General features: G+C 38.7%; 1 protein-coding gene across 4 annotated transcripts in view; it reads left to right on the top strand.

Moving 5' to 3' along the window:
• macrod1 (mono-ADP ribosylhydrolase 1) overlaps positions 1-8,012 on the top strand; it is a 175,420-nt gene extending 167,408 nt beyond the window's left edge. For 2 of the 4 annotated variants that reach the window (XM_007550331.2, XM_007550330.2), the window contains 2 exons: positions 281-362; positions 7,650-8,012. In XM_007550331.2, the coding sequence (XP_007550393.1) occupies positions 281-362; positions 7,650-7,675 (108 nt within the window). In that variant the 3' untranslated portion in view covers positions 7,676-8,012. Of the gene's footprint in view, positions 1-280; positions 363-2,486; positions 2,517-7,649 lie in introns of all 4 variants that reach the window. The other 2 variants (XM_016670589.1, XM_016670590.1) reach the window with 2 other exon arrangements.
• The last annotated feature ends 9,623 nt before the right edge of the window (positions 8,013-17,635 follow it).

Genomic DNA, 17,635 nt, shown 5'->3' on the forward strand with positions numbered 1-17,635 from the left:
GATTTCCTCCAACTCGTTTTTGTCTCAAACGTTTGTGCTCCTCCTCTGTGCACAGCCCCTGCTCTCTGTCCTCAGCATGCAGCGTAATAAACGTCTGGTCGCGGCGGCTTCATAATGGAAAGATAATGGTGGAGTAATGGACTGATGCATTAGCTGCATGCTCACACATACTGTTCCCACCTGCAACTGATGACTTCACATTTACTGCATATGCTTGTTATAAAGGTCATTTATGAGTGCTAATGTGTGTGTCTTGTGTGCTAATGTGTGTGTGTGTCAGCTGGACAGAGTCATCTTCTGCGTGTTCCTGCCGACGGATAAGGAGCTGTATCTGCAGAACCTCCCGCTCTACTTCCCTCCTGGTGAGCCGTCTGCCCCAGAAAACACAAACACACACTTTTTAGAGCGCCGACAGCTAGGCTCAGTCAAATTTAACTACTTTCACTCTCACACACAGAGAGAGAGACAGAGAGTGGTGGGAAGACACACTTAATCATCCACTGTGCGCTGTTTGCACTTCCAGCACGTTCACACAAGCAGGAGGCCAGTAAACACTGACTGAGTAAATGTTTCCTGTTTAGATCAATTTAATTACATTAAATAAACATACACTTTTCTCCACATGTACACACAGTTCATAGTGTCTTAAAGCACAAACACACACACACACACACACACACACACACGTCAGCTCAGTCAGATGTGAGAGTCATAACCGGTACAGAAAGGTCTCGACCAAAGAAAACAGACTGACAACTCCTTCCTGCTATTCTGAGCCAGTTGCTTTCATTCACTTCACCTCACCAGGCTGATTATTGTAACACTGACATGTCTTGGTGGGCTAAATGTGAACATTGATGTTGGTTTTCACATAAATAACTTCAGAGGTTGTAAACAAGACGGCTGTAGCGGCTCTCTGCCTTTATTTTGCTGCAGCGTAGTTGATGGGCACTGGCAGAGTTATTACAGTGAGTGCAGCGATCTGCACGAAGGTGACGGCCAGCAGTAACAAGCAGAAAATCATCCATGCATTCGCTTTGTTTGTTTGTTGTTGGATTGTTGAGTTTAACCTTCAGAAGTCCCTGATGCAATCTGATAGAGCGATGCGCCCTGTGGAAACATATCAAACACCTGATATGAGGGAAGGCTGCGCAGCAACCAGATGAGAAAGCGCCGAAGCGGTTTCAGTCCTCAGCTGGTTCTGGATCGGGTTCTCCGCTCTTTCTTCTGGGTTTTCCACAGTCAGGAAGCTACTTAGCAGCTGCATCACTCAAAACGTTTCCTCCATTAAATGTTGGATCTCAACTCTGCTGCATTCTGAGTTTCTGCAAAACGTCCAAGCGGCATGAGATGTCTTCTATCTCCAAACAAACGTCCTAATCTCATTCACTCTCTTACGTACGAATGGGGCTTTTAAGCAACAATCGATGGTTGTGAACGCTCCTTAAAATGCCGACCAGCACTCTTTTACACTGTGTTTATAACTGAGCTGCAGATGTGTGTCACACAAACTGTTGCAAACAGGATTTAGCCGGTGACATTAAAGGTCGTACACCGGAACCTCTGAATCCAAGTTTAATTTGCTCCAACAAGCAGTTTGTATCTCTGAAATATTGCTTTTGAAAGCTCATTTTGGCTTTGAAAACAAAGAAAATCAAAATAACTGTCTCAACAATCCTCCCACATCCCACCAAAATATGCCCAGTTCATAAAATGCTTGTCATTTACAGCATAATAGTCATTACTCTTACATTGTGACATTGCTGGAAGCATTGTATGGTGAAATAGGGATGAAACAATAAACAACAAGAACAATTAACACAGTTGGTCTGATACACCCACATGTCGGATATGAAGGAGACGTTGGAGGGAAATCTCTGTATTTTCAAGTATTATAAAGATTATTTTGTATTTTTGGAGGGACAAACACATAATGGTATGTTCTCCATCCTACAACATTAAGCACAAAACCCAACACAACAACCTCAGATGTCGCTATGGCAACCCAGTGTTACTATCTCTGTCCGTCCTCTTAAAAACAAAGCAGCTCATTTGGGAATGCTGCGTGCTGAAACACTTTTCTAACGTTGCACACATTGTTTTGATAGCCATAAACATTAACGTATCTCAAATGGATGAATATGAAATGAAGAAATAAATAAAGGTGAGGATAAAGTAGTCGAGAACACAGCTGATGGTTCTTGAAGTGAGAATGCCAATGCTTGAATTTCAGTTTATAAAATAAATATTTATCAAGTGGGGATGAAAGGAGAAACGACAGAATTTAACAATAAGTTGATTCAACCTTTATATGTCAACGTTTAAGCTTCTTTCAGCATTTCTGCAAGATTTACCAGCAGCCAGCAAGAAATAAATCATTCAATAAATGCTATGCAACATTTCAACTTAAATCAAACACATTGTTTTGCTGTTGTTCCATATGTAGTGTCTTTATTTGATTTTTTTCTTGCCTTTCTCCACTTCAGCCTGACCCGTTCCTGCAGATTGTAGCGAAGGTAACCAGCATGCTGTGTGCCAGCTAGCTCAGAAGTGCTTTAGGAAGACGGCTTGTGTGTGAAAACTTTCCTAACAATAGTTTAATTCTGGATCATCCTTCTTCAGAGTCTAAGAAATGAACGATTGATCTGTGTGGTTATATTAAGTTTAGTAACTGCGTAAATTTGATGGGATTTCATGTTGGCTCGTGCTGTTACATGATGACTTCTCCCATTTGTTTTGATTACATTTGTGATTTATAGAGTTATGCTGCTAAACGGTGCGTCTGCTAAGCATGATCGCTCATTCACTCAATTATTCAAATTAAGCGTCAGTATTACAACTGCAGTCTTAACCCCCAACGCCCCGCTTTTACCACCTACATAAATCAAACTCCACCTTCGTCCTCCTAAGCATTTTGTGAGCAAAATTTCAACATAATTGAGCCTTCTGATTTTATTTCTTATTACAGAGTTCAATGTATCAGAAGAAACCCATTCAGAGAGGCTCCCAGGAGACGCAGAGCAGCAATCAGCTGCAGCATTTCCTGTTAGCAACCTTCTGGTTTCCTTATTTGTCTGGGTTAAAGACCAGGGAGACAAATCTGAGGCATTATTTTATCATTCAGTGAAAATATCCAAGCTACGTTTAGCAAAAACACACAGGAGAAAATATTTTTTTGTCACAAAATCATTTTAACATTGATGGGTAAACTTTTGCATTCGGTGGCTGTGTAAGTGACAGAATAAGATTGAGTTATTCCATTATATTTTTATCTTAGTGCTTAGAGTAGATTCATTTTAATATTGTGCTGTGGTCTTTTTGGTTGTTTTGACTCTTTATCATCTTTATTCTGGAACTGATTTTACATATGAAACCTGAACCTTGAGTTTTTAATTATATCTTACAAAAGAAAAGGCAACCAAAACACTAAACAAATGATTGTATTCTTGCATGTTTTGAACATAGGGATGTAAATAAAACAACAGGTGAATTATCATATGAATGCAGTAATACACCCATTAGATTGCGTGAAGAAACCTCTATAATAAAGGTATTTTTAATATGTTGTAAAGTTTAGGCTATTCGAATCCAAATCTCATTTCAATGCACTTCACAAAAACCAAAGATCCATTTTCCTTACATAACAAAGCTTCAGCTGCTTTGAATTGAGTCAATAGTTTCCTCCTCCAAAGTTATTGTCACTCCTGAGTAAAGATGGGTTCAAACACACTAAACTAAGGCTTTGTTTTGTTTTGAGCTACACTAGTGGCCGTGTCCTGACATGTGGCAGTCCACACACTGACCCACCTTACCTCAATGGCATGTTTTGCTGTCTTTCCCATTTTGAAGAATTTCCTTAAGGTATCATGTTCCTTGTTGCATCATATAAAGCAAAGCAAAAATTCGTGTTAGTAACTTTTTGACCCTCGACTCTCAAAACGTGAATTTTACTTTTAAAAACTGCGTCAATAACATTTATTCTACGGGAATTGCTCTGTTAAAAAGATTTTATAAGGTGGGCTTCTTTTTTTTTACCTCCGCTGAATACATGTGAAAAGTAAAGGTTGAAATTATTTTACATTTTCAATATGTGATTCACCTATTGAGGAAGTAAAAGGATTAAAAAATGTGACTTTCCCTAATGAGTCCAGACTTGAGGTTCGTTTTGAAGGATTATTTCTTCACTATTTCTACTTTTTCTGAGCCAGTGACTGAAATCTAAGTTCACTGTAGATATATATAAACCTGCAGTGAGATGCAGCTTTATAAAGTTCACTTTCCTATTGTTGGTTTGACTCCATTTTGCCTTCAGAAAAGCTAATTCTTCAGTCAGCATCAGATCCATATTCCTCTGCATTCCAAAGGTAATCTATTAGATTGATTTCTAGTGATTAATACTCAGGAACATAGCTGCTTCGTACCCTGACCAGTTTATGCTAACAGGAAATGACGTCACAATCTCAGCAGCTCTTTGCCGCATGTAAACTTAAACATTCACTCCCATCATTCTGGAGCTGCTTTTAAAAATAGATGCAAATTAAGCGAAATAAAAAAAATAAATTTAAACCACAGCGGACAAACTTTACTCACTCAGTCCAAGCCACTTAACTTGAAATTAAAGGAAGAAGATTTAAGTCTCCATGTGGGAGTAAAAGGCAGACAAATGCTTCAGGCATCTGAAAACATCATGCTGCAAAACTCTGATCTGAATCCTGCTTGACGGATCAAGGCAACATGTGTACTATACCATAAAATAAGGATTTGCACCATGCAAAGTAAAATCCCCCAACACACAACTGGTGAAATAAGAGAAAAGCCGCCAGTTTAAAAGCAACTTTTCAGATTGACGATTCATTTTGTGGACAGATCCAACCAGGAGGGTTTTATCTCTTTATTTATTCTCTGGCTCCAGGGAAGATCAATGGCTAAAAATAATGAGATATGAAGCTGTGATGCACTTGGACCTGCTTTTTTTTTTTTTTTTCTTCACCAAAGATAAAAACGTAGCAGGACTAAGTGTGAGCGGTCAGGACACACTGAGGGTCTACATTTATTTACAGTCGGTCTCACATGCAGCGTGATTCTGGTTCCTTTTATCTGCTGCAAAAGGTGGAGCCTCATAAATGCAATATTTGATCCATCTAGAAAACAACAGAGTACAGATGTTTTATTCAATCTGTATCTAACCTTTTTAAATCTTTATCTTTGGCAGAGACACTATTGCTTTGATATGAGCTTTAAAGCATCAGGGGGGAGTAAGCTATGAAGTATTGAAAGAAAGTTGCAGGCACAAATTGTAGAACAGCTTTATCGTTTATAGACACAAACAGAAACATACAGAAAATCATTAATAAAGTCGGGATGAAACAGAAGAGCGGCTTATTTCTGTTTAAAAAAAACATTCCTCCTTTTCTCCCCTTGGGTGGCTTTAAATTACAGACCATGTTTTAAGAAAATAAATAGAAAAGGGTTAATAAAACTTTTATTCAGAGCGCCGCAAGTTTCCTGCTCCATAACGAACCTTTTAGAAGCGCAAGTACCAGGAATCAGGTGTGTAAAAGTGGCGATGTTTTATACACTGAAATGCATCAGGCAGAAATGTATATAAACTTTCTTTATATCAGGTTTATTATGTACACGAGTCTGGATCGATGTGCTGAAATCAGATGTTTCTTTCCAACTCGTCTTTAGCCTCCGAGGTGAAGATGAAGAGAAGGTTTTATTTGGCAAATGGCAAAAAGAAAAAAAGAAAATAGCACATCAAATATGTTCAGATCAAAGGTTGTAGCAGAATAAAAATAAAAAGTCTGAATTTTGACCAGTTTCCCTGCAGTTCTTTATTTCTAACCCAGTAAAAATGACATTTAGTTTCGTTTCTTTTCAGCAAAGTGATCAGTAAATTACACGTTATAAGGTATGAAAACATTTTAAGAAGAAATGTGAAGCATTTCCTTTGGGTATCTTTTATAATTTAGGGTTAAAAATGTGTTAAAAATGAACTTATTGACATAATCAGTTAAATTCCATTTTAGATATTTTAAAGCTAATTTTCATATTACATATTTTTCTGACTTTAGATCAAGACACACAATAAATTATGCACACAATAAAAACTTTATTAAACATATTTTAACTTTTTAAATCTGTAATTCTCCAACATTCATTTATAAACTACAATGGCTCTAGTTTCACAGCTCATTACTTTATAAAATCAGGTTGGCAAAGGATATTCTTTAACATGACAGACATGTTTGTTGTTTCTGCTAAGAACAAATAAAAACGTTTGCGAGTAAAATGCTGAAATGATCTGTTCTATGTGAACGTATCATTCCCAGACGACTGCAGCTCAGCTTCAAAACAACCACAATTAATTTTAGAAAGTATCAAAAAGATACATAATTATCCTATTATAACCTTCCCAAATGGATTCCTCTTGATAGTAGATCTATTTTTATATTATTCAAACAATACGTTTTTCCAGTGGAATATAAAATAATTCACACCGCTCAATGAAAAAAAAAAAAATCTTTATTCTTGTAACTTCTTGTAAGATTTTTCCAAGTTTCCAGTTTTATTTTAACTATTTCTCTGTGTTTATGAGCTTCAGGTGTTTAAGGTTGGAAGGACTCCATACCATCACCCTGATCTTCAGCTTTATAACATTATTCCCTCATCAAAAACAAATATGGAGTGTTGTTTGGATCCTTTCATGAAAGTTTGAGAAATCCTTTAGTCTCCATGGCAACAATGCACCTCAGCAAAACACCTGAGTGAACCTAGCCCCGCCTTCGAGGTTGAAGCTCCTCCTCAGAGCTGCAGTTTGAGCTCCCACTCACAGAGTAGACCTCCTCCACTCAGCTCCTGCAGACTAGCCAGCAGAAATTAGCAAACACCTGGTGGAACTGAGCATCTGGTGAGCTCATTATAGGAGCTGCTTCTCAGTGAAACGCTGGTTAAATGTTGTTAAAGGGTTAATAGAGGAGCCATGCTGTGATGACTTCCTGAAGGAAAAGTTTCAGAACGAGCAGGAGTTCTTAAAGAGACAGAGGCCTGCTTTTAAGGTGTAAAATTACAAAGTCAAATTTTTTAAAGTCACATTCCATATTTGTATAAATCCTGAAGTTAACATAGTTACTTTATTTTTCTATAAAATGCCAATATGTGCATGGAAAATACATAATACTGCCCCTTTAAAAGGAATCTGAAATAACATAGGATCACAGACAGAGACAGACAGACAGAAAGATCCTTTGTGTAGCAGAAATTGCAGGTGTGCTTCTTTAAAAAGCTCGCTGTCTTCCACTCTAATGGACATGCTGCAGGTTTTTTTAGCGGCGCTGAGAGGTGCTCAGCGGGTAGATGGACCAAAACCGTCTGCCTGTGTGACAGAGCGGCTGCAGGCAGGCCTCCAAGCCTCCTCCATAAACCTAATGTGTCTCCAACACCTGGCGCGCGCTGCCCACGCTGGCTGTCCGTTTGATGTACGTTCGTGCACTTGCATGTTTTGAATCGGGAGTGACTAATCCTCGCTAACAGTGGCGAGCAGACGCTCCTAAATGCCAAAGTGCCATAAACCGCTGTGTGACCTGGGTAAAATGTCCACTTCACTTGTTTTACAGTTTCCAATATTTCTCCGCTTGCCCCCACAGAGGCCACTGTCAGGAGCAAGCTCTGAACGAGAGGATTTCTGAGACTCGGTTGCTGTGGATACGCGCCGCCACATCCAGACCCCTCCTCCAGATCAAGACCTTCCCCTGCAGCAAGATTGCTTCTTTCCCTCACATGTTGATTAGTTTTTATTCTCTGCTTCAGAGAGGTGTTGTGATTAAGGTGGGAAATGATGTTAACTGTTTTTATCGAAAATCTTCCTAAAGCTGCGTTAAACCTGTAATCCGCTGCTCAGCCCACAGTGAATCACATGTCCTGTACGCGTCTGCATCTGGATTCCAATTAAATGTGTGTGTGTGTGTGTGTGAAACACGACAAAGCTTATTAAAGCAAACCTCACAGGCCTCTTGTGTGTGAAGTGATTATTTCTCTGGATGTGATATGAGTCAATGAGTCAGGAGGCCACTGGGAACGCATTTCACATTAATATTTGCTTCTTCATTGTCTCATATCGCTCTGTGCAGGAGGCTGGATGAGAGGGACAATAAATACTCGAAGAGGGTTTAATTTATGACGAGTTACTCTTACAGGTTTCAATAGGTGACTGTAATAAACACGTATTTTGACGACGTTAACACACAACACCCCATCATGACGTCTGGGCAAAATCTGCGTATGCTTATTCACATTTATTAATTTATTTTGAATATATTTGAAAACTATTTTAAGGTGTCATAAGATGCGGAGCTGTCTGAGTGAACTGCATAAGTAACTACAACTCGTCATTTTGTCCTTCAAAAGTTATGTTTGTCTTCATCACTTGATGAATGTTTGAGGTGAGAACATGTTTTAGTTGAACTGTTGTTGAGCTTTAAATCTGAACTACTGTCAAGTAAAACTAAAATGCAGCGCTTTGCAAATTTTTTAAGGATTCCGTGTCCAAGTCCAAATTTATATGAAAGCAACTCATCTTTTATTGAAGGAAAGAGTTTTACAGCCTTTTAAAATAATTGACCAGCTTTTGTTTGATGCTTGTTGTTAAATTTTGAGGTTGTAGAGGGGCTGATAAAGGACAGGAGAAGGTTTGGAGAATTGGATAAAAGGATTAAAAACAATCCAGAGCACATTTTGTTTTCCAGACATACTATATTTTATATTTATTCTTCTTCCTGATACTGGTAGGGGTCTTATAAACAATACTAATAATAATAATCTGAAATTTATGCCTTTAAAAGCCTTAACATTTCATAGAAATCTCTTAAATTACCTTTTGTTGGGTGTTGCATATGTAAACTTTGGTCACTTTGGTTTCCTCCTGTGGCTTTTTGAGAAATGCTTTCGCTGCATTATTTTTTCCCTGTGTTGTAGTTCTGGCTGAGGAATTTAAGCATTATTACACTTTGACAAAACTACAAAGCCCAAGATCAAGGACGGTGAACTGCACAGTGGAAAGCAATTTACAGTCCAACGACATTCAGTCTCTCAGCGAACACCTGAAAATATTTCTCCCCACCAAAGCTGGCTTATGTTGTTGTTTCTTTAAGGAATTAAAATCAAAACATTCCTGTTTCTTATTCACTCCAGGCTCCTTTGTAATGAAAAGTATGTTCAACAAGAAGGAAGTCAGTAGTTGGCTAAAACCGTTTTACGAAAAACACAAAGAATGAAGCCAGAGATGCAAAACGCTAAGCTGGAAAACACCAAATGGATAAAAGCGAAGTCCACACAGAAGGCAAATGCAATCAAATCCAATGTTTTGTTGTTTTTTTTTGTCCATATGTAGGCCTGTCACGATGACACATTCTGCTGGACGATAAATTGTTCCAGAAGTTATTGTGATAAACGATAATATTGTTGTTTTGAGACCATTTTGAAGTAATATAATGGCACAATAAAACTACAAGAGCACATCAGATCAGTAAACTTTACACTCTAATGAACATTTAACACTGGAACTGGAAGACATTTTAAATATCCAAAATAAATAAATAAATAAAATGAATTTTGACGTCTTTGTAACAAAATTGTCCTTCAAAAGAAGTGCTAGTTGAGACCAAACCACCAAATTAGACTTTTAGCATCCAGTTTTTGGTAGAAAGACGGAAAAAAAGAGATAAATGATAAACCATGGCAATGGAAATAATTGAGTTTGTTTTAATTTATCATGTGATTAATTGATTTATTGATTATCGTGACAGGCCTACCCATTTGCAAAACTCCTCAGACTTTTTCACTGCAGTCTGAACTTCCCAGTTCTGATCTTTTCACACCGGAAAGAAAAAGAATCTGATCTTCTATATGTGGAACTAATTTGGATAATGTCTGCAGTCTGAACGGTCACGTCACAATTAATACAGTTCAAAATGATAAATATTAATATATGTCACACTGGAGAATCACATAAGTTGCTAATGTTCTTCCTTTTCATTTGTCCTTTTCAATATTTGGCACTTGAACTACTTCATCAAGCCATTTCTTTATCTCTATGTTTATTTCTACTTATGTCAGAATCCGTCCACCATCTTGGGGAGCCACGTCATCAAGCTCAACAACCCAGCAACCTCATCTGACCCTTAGATAATCTGTGAAGTATTTACAACAGGAATGTGAGAAATGCCGCACCCAACGATGCAAACAAAGCTGCTAAATCAACCTGGGCTTCAGCTTTATTCCCACACTTCCACTGGTATCCACTAATTTGGGGTGTGGATTTTTCTGCCTTGTCTACATTAAAATGGGTGAAACTCTGTATTCCGGACGCCCTGCAGTAATTACCTTCTGGATAAATTAAATTAAAAAGTGAAACTGAACTGAACAGTCAGCAGTCCCTGATCATCCCCTGTAACAGCCCATCCCTCCTCCTCCTCCTCCATTTCCCTCCTGTCTCTGTGCTGTTTAAATCCCATCCACCCTGCCTGCCTGTCAAAACGCACCATATGCACATTTATGCAAGCGCCATCAAGCCTCTCCCCACAGCACATTTGTACGAGTTTTTAATTGTTGCAGAACGCGGCCGTCGCATGTCGGCCTCAACGCAGGTGTTGATTTGTGCGAGGCGAAATGAGCATTTAGCGAGCCACCGTCCCGCCCCACGACTCTCGTCTGCCAACAACCATCTTTATTGATTCCAAGCAATCTGCCACGGTGGCACAGACACACGGGGAAGGAAGGACGAGAAGGAGGAGAGGTGGGCCTGCGGGGAGGAAAACTACAAAGAACATAAACAGGAAATTGGGAGATGGCCCCATATTTTATATAAAAGCCTCATCTGTCACAGAGGGATTGTCTTTTACCTCTCCTGAGCTCTTTGATTCACTCTCTGTCTGGAGCTCAGAGGCCTCATCATCATCTTCATCATCAGCAGCAGCAGCAGCTCTCCGTCTCGCTGCTCGGCTCTACAGGATGGTGGAAAAAATAAACAGATGGAAGAGCGAGGGATAAGGAATCAGAGGAAGGATGTAGGAGTTCAAACTGAGAGAGGAGGAGGGTATAGATGCAGCGCCTGCGGTCAGATGGATGGAAGGATGGAGGGGGGGAAGAGAGGGATGGAGAGACTGATGAACTCATCTAACGGAGCTGTGGGTTTTTTAATAAGCAGCAGACTGTGAAGCCTCTCTCCAACCAGTTACTCTGAATAATGAGAGCAAGAGACGCGCGGGATGAGAGGATGAAAAGACAACGAGACTCATTATCCCGCCACCAATTTTCATCACTGTCCCGTCAGTAATCCCCTCTCCCTTCCTCGTCCTCCGCTCCCTCCCCCCCTTCCCCCTCCGTCTCCAGCCGTCCTCAGCTCTGTTTGAGATGACAGATGAAGACCAATTAACGCTAACTGTTTTGGTAACTTGAAGGCTGATTCCCTGCCATCTTCCAGAACGTGTGCTGATAATCTCGTAGGTCCTGGAAATTACTCGCTGCCCGCGGCCCCGCCGGCTCACCTGTGTGTGTGTGTGTCTGCTCCAGTTTAACACCCCCAGGAGAAAAGCTCAAGTGGAAGAGCCTCTGAAAGCGTGCTAACAGCAGTGTCTGCTCCAGTGTTTGATGAACAGTCATTAAACCTGCTGGCTTTGACGCAGAGTAACAAGTTACATCCCTCTCAACATCCTTTGGCGTCTTAAAATATTTGCTGTTTTATCTCTTTCCACCAGAATAAACTTGAAAATTGTTCCTCTCCAGCATTTTGCTTTTGTCATTTTAATCTAGGCGACTCTTACTCGGAATCAGTGTCTTCCTGCTGTTTCAGGTTCTGCAGAAAAGCTCTTTGTATGCAAAACGACGTGATTTTTGCCCATTAGCAGTTTTGCTGAATGGTTTTTATTACGACAAGCTCTCTTGATGTGTTTTCTCCCTCCTCTCATGCTGCGTCTCAGCTGCTCATTGTGTTTGTGCACGCTTGGGCAGCGCAGCTAATCGGACTGTGAAGAGATAATTCATTTATATGCAGATTTTTTTGTCAGATAATTGCACAAAAAAACGTCAATCGTCGCACAAGGTGACACAAAACGTATCTCTGAGTGTGTGTAGCAGACAAGTAAATAAGTAAAGATTTATTGGCATAAAAGTTTTATAAATGGAAGGAGAACTTTACAATAAATGAGTTTATCTTGATGCAATTTGTTCTTTCTGACAGGAGCAGCTCATCAATCAGGGTTGAGAGATTTTCACACCAGTAACCTCTGATAAATAGAAACACAAGTAGACGGCTGCACAAATCTTTTGTCCCCGATACAAAAACGGGCGATTTTGAATCAGGCTTTTTATCAAGTCCAATCGGATTCTTCATTTAAATTAATAAAATCTGAGTTATGGATGTGCTTGAAACCTCTTGCCTCAAAGCGCATCAAAATAACACACATTTCATCATTATTACAGTTCCAATCAGCAAAAACTCTTCATCGGCTTGAATGTCCACTTCATTTTAGGCATTTCAATCATTTATTTAGACTCTTCAGACTTAATTTATGAACAAGGATCTTCACCTGAATCTCAAAAGCAAGAGTTGGATTCACAAGTGTGAATTTCCTAAACCACACAGAGACACGAAGCTTCAAATATAAACACAAAACAAGGGAGGCACAATATGTCTGCGCTAACATCAGTTTCATTCATTGAAGCACGCTGGCAAGACTATCATGTTGAGCTTCATTTTTTTAAATGCTGATATACAAAAGAGCAACAGTCAATTAAAAACTTCCACAAATCAGTTGTGCAAATCTGTGAGAGATAAATAAAGCTCCAGAGTTTAACTGTGAATCCCATTTCTACAGCTTAACCCAACTCTAAATCTCAAGTTTCCCTTTTTGCTTTAATTTAAAGCCAAAAACGAGTCGTCGTTAAAGCTGGGCTTCTCAATCTGAGGCCTAAATCCATCAGTGTCTTTTTTCCCCCTCATTCTGCCACACGCCAGGACGCTGAAGTCTTCTCACTCCTTGTCATCCGAGTTAGTCTCCAGGGTGTGATCAGGAATGCATGTCTCCACGCTGACAGCATTATCACCTGGGTTTGCAGTAGTGAAGCAATCTCTGGCTGCCATTTCACAAGTTTTTATTGTTATTTCCAGGAAATCGTTCAACCACCCCTCCCAGCCAGACTCCAACACATCCTCTGGGTCCTGAGTGTTATGGCCCTAAGACAGATGCAGTGGAGGACGACACATGGGATCCCTCGCCGCGCTGCAGTGGCGTACAGAATGATGCGGGAGAGTGAGCGCCAGAGAGAAGGGGACTGTCCGTCTGGGAGGATAAAGTACTCTGAAGGAGGAAAGAGTTTCTGTGGCAAAGTTTCGCTGAAGGACTATCACTCCCCTGATTGGGTTGTGGATTATACTGGCACCTCAAAATCTTTCACAAAAAGCTTCTTTCGATGCTCAACTTGTCAGTCAATGCAGAAAATCCAGGACTGCCTTTATCAATACTTTTTTATTGTTTATGTTTGATATACAGCTTTGGAAATTGAAAACCTCCTGTTTCTTCCACCAAACATTGATCTCTGAACTCTTCCTGAGTTAAAACATTAGGATTGTTGTTTCTAAATGAATATGAACTTGCTTTCTTTGCATCATTTGAAGTCTGAAAGCACTGCATTTTTTTTAGTTATCTTGACCTTTTCTGCAAATAAATACTAAATCTTTCCTCGGAGTTTCAGAGACATGTTGTCAATAGTTCATAGGATGTTAATTTTACTCAAATATTCACCTATAGCAAGTAAAATAAGAGAAACTGATCATTTTAAGTCATTTTCTCCAGAGCTTTATCAGTCAGGTGTTTTTGTGATAATATACATATATAAACATGTTATTAATTCTTCAAGTAGTTTAATGTCTCATGTCTGTGCTTTTATTTTGAAGTGCTTCCTTTTAATTTGAATGAGGTTTGTTTTTCCTGCTTTATGCTCTTGTTTCTTTCTGCTCAGCTGTTTTGGATAAATCTAAATAGTATGATCTGCTATCTGCATGAGATCAGCACATTGCAACATCCACTACCTACCTGCTCTGAAAGCTAAACCTGAACATCCTTCTTGAAATTTCTCCAATGTTCATGTGTAATATATGCATATAATTTACATCTTCTGCTGTTTGTGTCGAGACAAAAGCGGATGAAACTGTTGAGAAAATTACAGAAAAGCTCAAAAGATGGAGCACTGCGGTGCACAAAGGTGTGAAATGTTATTCTTTATTATGCAGGTTTGACAGTGAAATTGCCTGCATCTGCCACAGTCTTTTAGAACGACCTTAGTATGAGTCAGGCGCTCAAATAAGAGTAAGTGATGTTGACAGTGGCTGCAGGGATTTGAAGAATCATTCATAGAAACCACTGCCTCCCTTTAGCCAGGAGTATATTTGCAGCTTGAGATTTTGTTCTGTGGTTTATTTATGTTTTTGTGAAGAATCTGAACCGCTCTGGTGATCTGGGACGGGTCTGGTGGTAAGATCAAAATCAAAACTGATAGTGGACATTTTTGGATTCCTAAATATTCCGTTCACACAAACACAGATTTAAATTGCTGCTATGCTTTTGTCTTCTTGTCCTAATTGAATATTTGTAAGGATGCTCTCCTTAGCTACAGATATTTTATTTTTCTTTATTTAAAGATGTTTGTGCTGCATGTTTTCACCATCTTAATGCATTATGCAAATCACTTTAACATTTGTCTGAGAGAAATCCTTCACTTTGCCTTTGGCACAGAGGCTTTATTGGAAACTACAGCTGTTGGCAGAAAGAAGGTTATGACTCTTGATGTTTGGATTCAGGTAATCACATCAAGATCCAAGATTGGAGTTGCCTTCATAAAAACGCCAAGCTAAGGTATTATTCCAGCTGGGTCTTGTTAGCTAAAAATGCATTTAGCAACAACATAAACGATGGTTTTGGGCCATTTTAACCCAATTAATTAATTATACCTAATCACGACTGTAAACGCTGCTGCAGGTGGCTCACATCAGAAGTAAATCCAATTAGTGATGACAATCAGGAATGTAATTGCAATTTTCAGACAATATGAGGAAACAGAACAACAGCCTGTTGTACTTGTATTGTTTGTGAGGAAGAGGATGAAGGCCTTGAACGTTAGTTTAGTTGAGTGATGTCTGGAAACATCAGGCTTAAAAAGAACAAAATACGCAGTGCAGAATTTGTTTTTTTGTTGTCACACTTTCAGGACATCGAAACACTTTTAATATCAGGGAAAGAATTACAGAATGAATACGAAATGGGTCTGTAATAACAGAAAAGGTTATCTGCACCAGCCTGACCCAAACTGATAAAGTAATTGACCCCTTCTGTCAGATAACGAGCTAACCGTGATTAGCCACATTTTTTTTAGACACTGACTGAATCCTTAATTATTTAAATAGGACCTGTCTGTCAACACGAAGTTGGCTGAAAAGAAATCAATAACCAACACATCTTTCTTCCATCTAAAGAAATTAAAAAACAGACGAGAAACAAAGTGGCTGTCAGTCTGGAAAGTCAAAATATGCGAACAGAGGAAATATGGAGGAGTGGTGAGCAGATATAAATGTTCACACAAAAATCTGCGAAGGATGGAAAAAGGTTTAGGATGCATTTACTTTTTCAGAAAGGTTTAATTTTTTTCACACATTAAAATTAAACCTGAAACCTAAGAGTGGAGAGAAAAAAGCAACAACAAAAGAAATGTTGTTGGGGTAAATACGTATTCAGGGCCTTTTAGATTAAAATATGCCACAAAACTCCAAATTAAGCCATTAAAATAACATTTAGCTAGACATGAGGGAGTCTAACCGATTGCTAAGGACCTTTATGTCTTAGATTTACTTATTTTAAATAACATTCATCCTTGAAATTACTCTGAGTTAATGGAAGCCTTTTCCACTGAGGAGTGTTTTTCTTGTACATTAGTAGAAAGTTAACTTTAACTAATTGGCATTAGATTTAAGATATTCTCTAAACTCTAATAAATTATGAATCTCTATTGTTGATTCTGCGAAAAAGATTTTTACACTACAATATAAAATATCTCTACCACTGCAGGGTACAGCTCTTAATTCAGCGATAAAAATGAATTAATGTTAGAAAACTGATTTAAATTTTAAAGTAAGTAATACCCACAGCAGTTTGTCCATTCTTCAGATTCCTCTTTTTTGGTTTTATCATTGAACTTTTGAAATAGAAGTTCTGAAAATAATGTATTTACTGTAACAGCTGTCAAGGACTGATCCTTTTCAGCTTCTCCCCTCGTGTCTGAACACAGCAGATCTGATGTCAAAGTTTATAGCAGCAACATTCACCTCCATCTTTTAAGGAGTTTGCATTGTGTTACCACTGAAGGGATCTTCACATCTCTTCACTGTTTAATTTCTTTGCTTTACATGAAAGAAAGGTTCAGAAGAATAAAGTGGACAATGGGTAAACCTTCAAATGGAGAGAACTGAACTGACGTGTCTTTCGTTACAGTCCACACAGCATTTTATAGCAGTTTATTTTAGCCTAACATCTATTTCACTAATTTTTTTAATTCGATAATTTTTTTTCTGGAAACAAAATTAAGAGGTGGAGGCCATGTTGCTTTTCTTCACTGTCTATGAAAAAGTCCACATTTTAAAATTCATTCTTTAAATATATTATTAATTAAGACTCATTTTCAATCAACTGCTGAAGGACACAGTGCCAACTCTGCTACTTTCTCCTACTACTCTCCGTGCATTATTTGCAGTTCATATAGCCGTAAACTTTGTATCTTTATTTCCTTCTAGAAAAATTACTGCTCAGTGTTTGTTTTCGTGTTTGTTTGTATTTCTTTATTGATCACTGTGGCCATCAAAAGAGTTTCACTGCTGTTTACTGTTTGTGCTATTTCCAGTGGAAAGTGCTACTGGATCTGTGTTTCTTTTGTGACCTTTTGACCTTCAGAAAGTCAAGCAGATGTCTGCTCCTACTATGGCTGGACATGCTGACGTTTCCTCCTGTTAAATGGGAATCATTCCTCTCCACTGTCACCACATGCTTGATTTGGAGCAGGGACCGCTGCAAAATCAGTAGCTGCATTTCCTCTGGCCTTAAAGTAGGATTTACAAAAATCAACTTGCATAATAGAAACATGCCAATTAAAAAAAATTAAACAAAACATGTTTTGATCAAAAGTTTTTGCATTAGGATAAGGTGGTTTGTCAGTGATTCAAATGTGATCAACAACCGGATGTTGCTACTGACAGAAACAAAGAAGAAGATGACAGAAGTGGTAGGAGGATGATGGTGCAGCATGTTTTTTCATTACTTACTGCGTGAACAAACTTATTCATGCATGATTTTAATTGTGGTTCTTATTTAATTGGAACACCACAACTGCTAAATATTTTTTTCTCAGCATAATGTCGATAAAGTTTTGAACACATTTGCAATGGAAATGCATCTGGTCACTTGATGCAATCAGCTGGGCCTCTTAAGACAGACAGAAACTTTATCAATAACCATTACGTGATCAATTGAACGAGGCTGCACTATATTTGGGATTTAATTTGAATGTTGCAATATGATTGATTTAATCATAC

This window comes from Poecilia formosa, unplaced genomic scaffold (assembly GCF_000485575.1).
Source record: "Poecilia formosa unplaced genomic scaffold, Poecilia_formosa-5.1.2 Scaffold35, whole genome shotgun sequence".
Lineage (NCBI taxonomy): Eukaryota > Metazoa > Chordata > Actinopteri > Cyprinodontiformes > Poeciliidae > Poecilia > Poecilia formosa.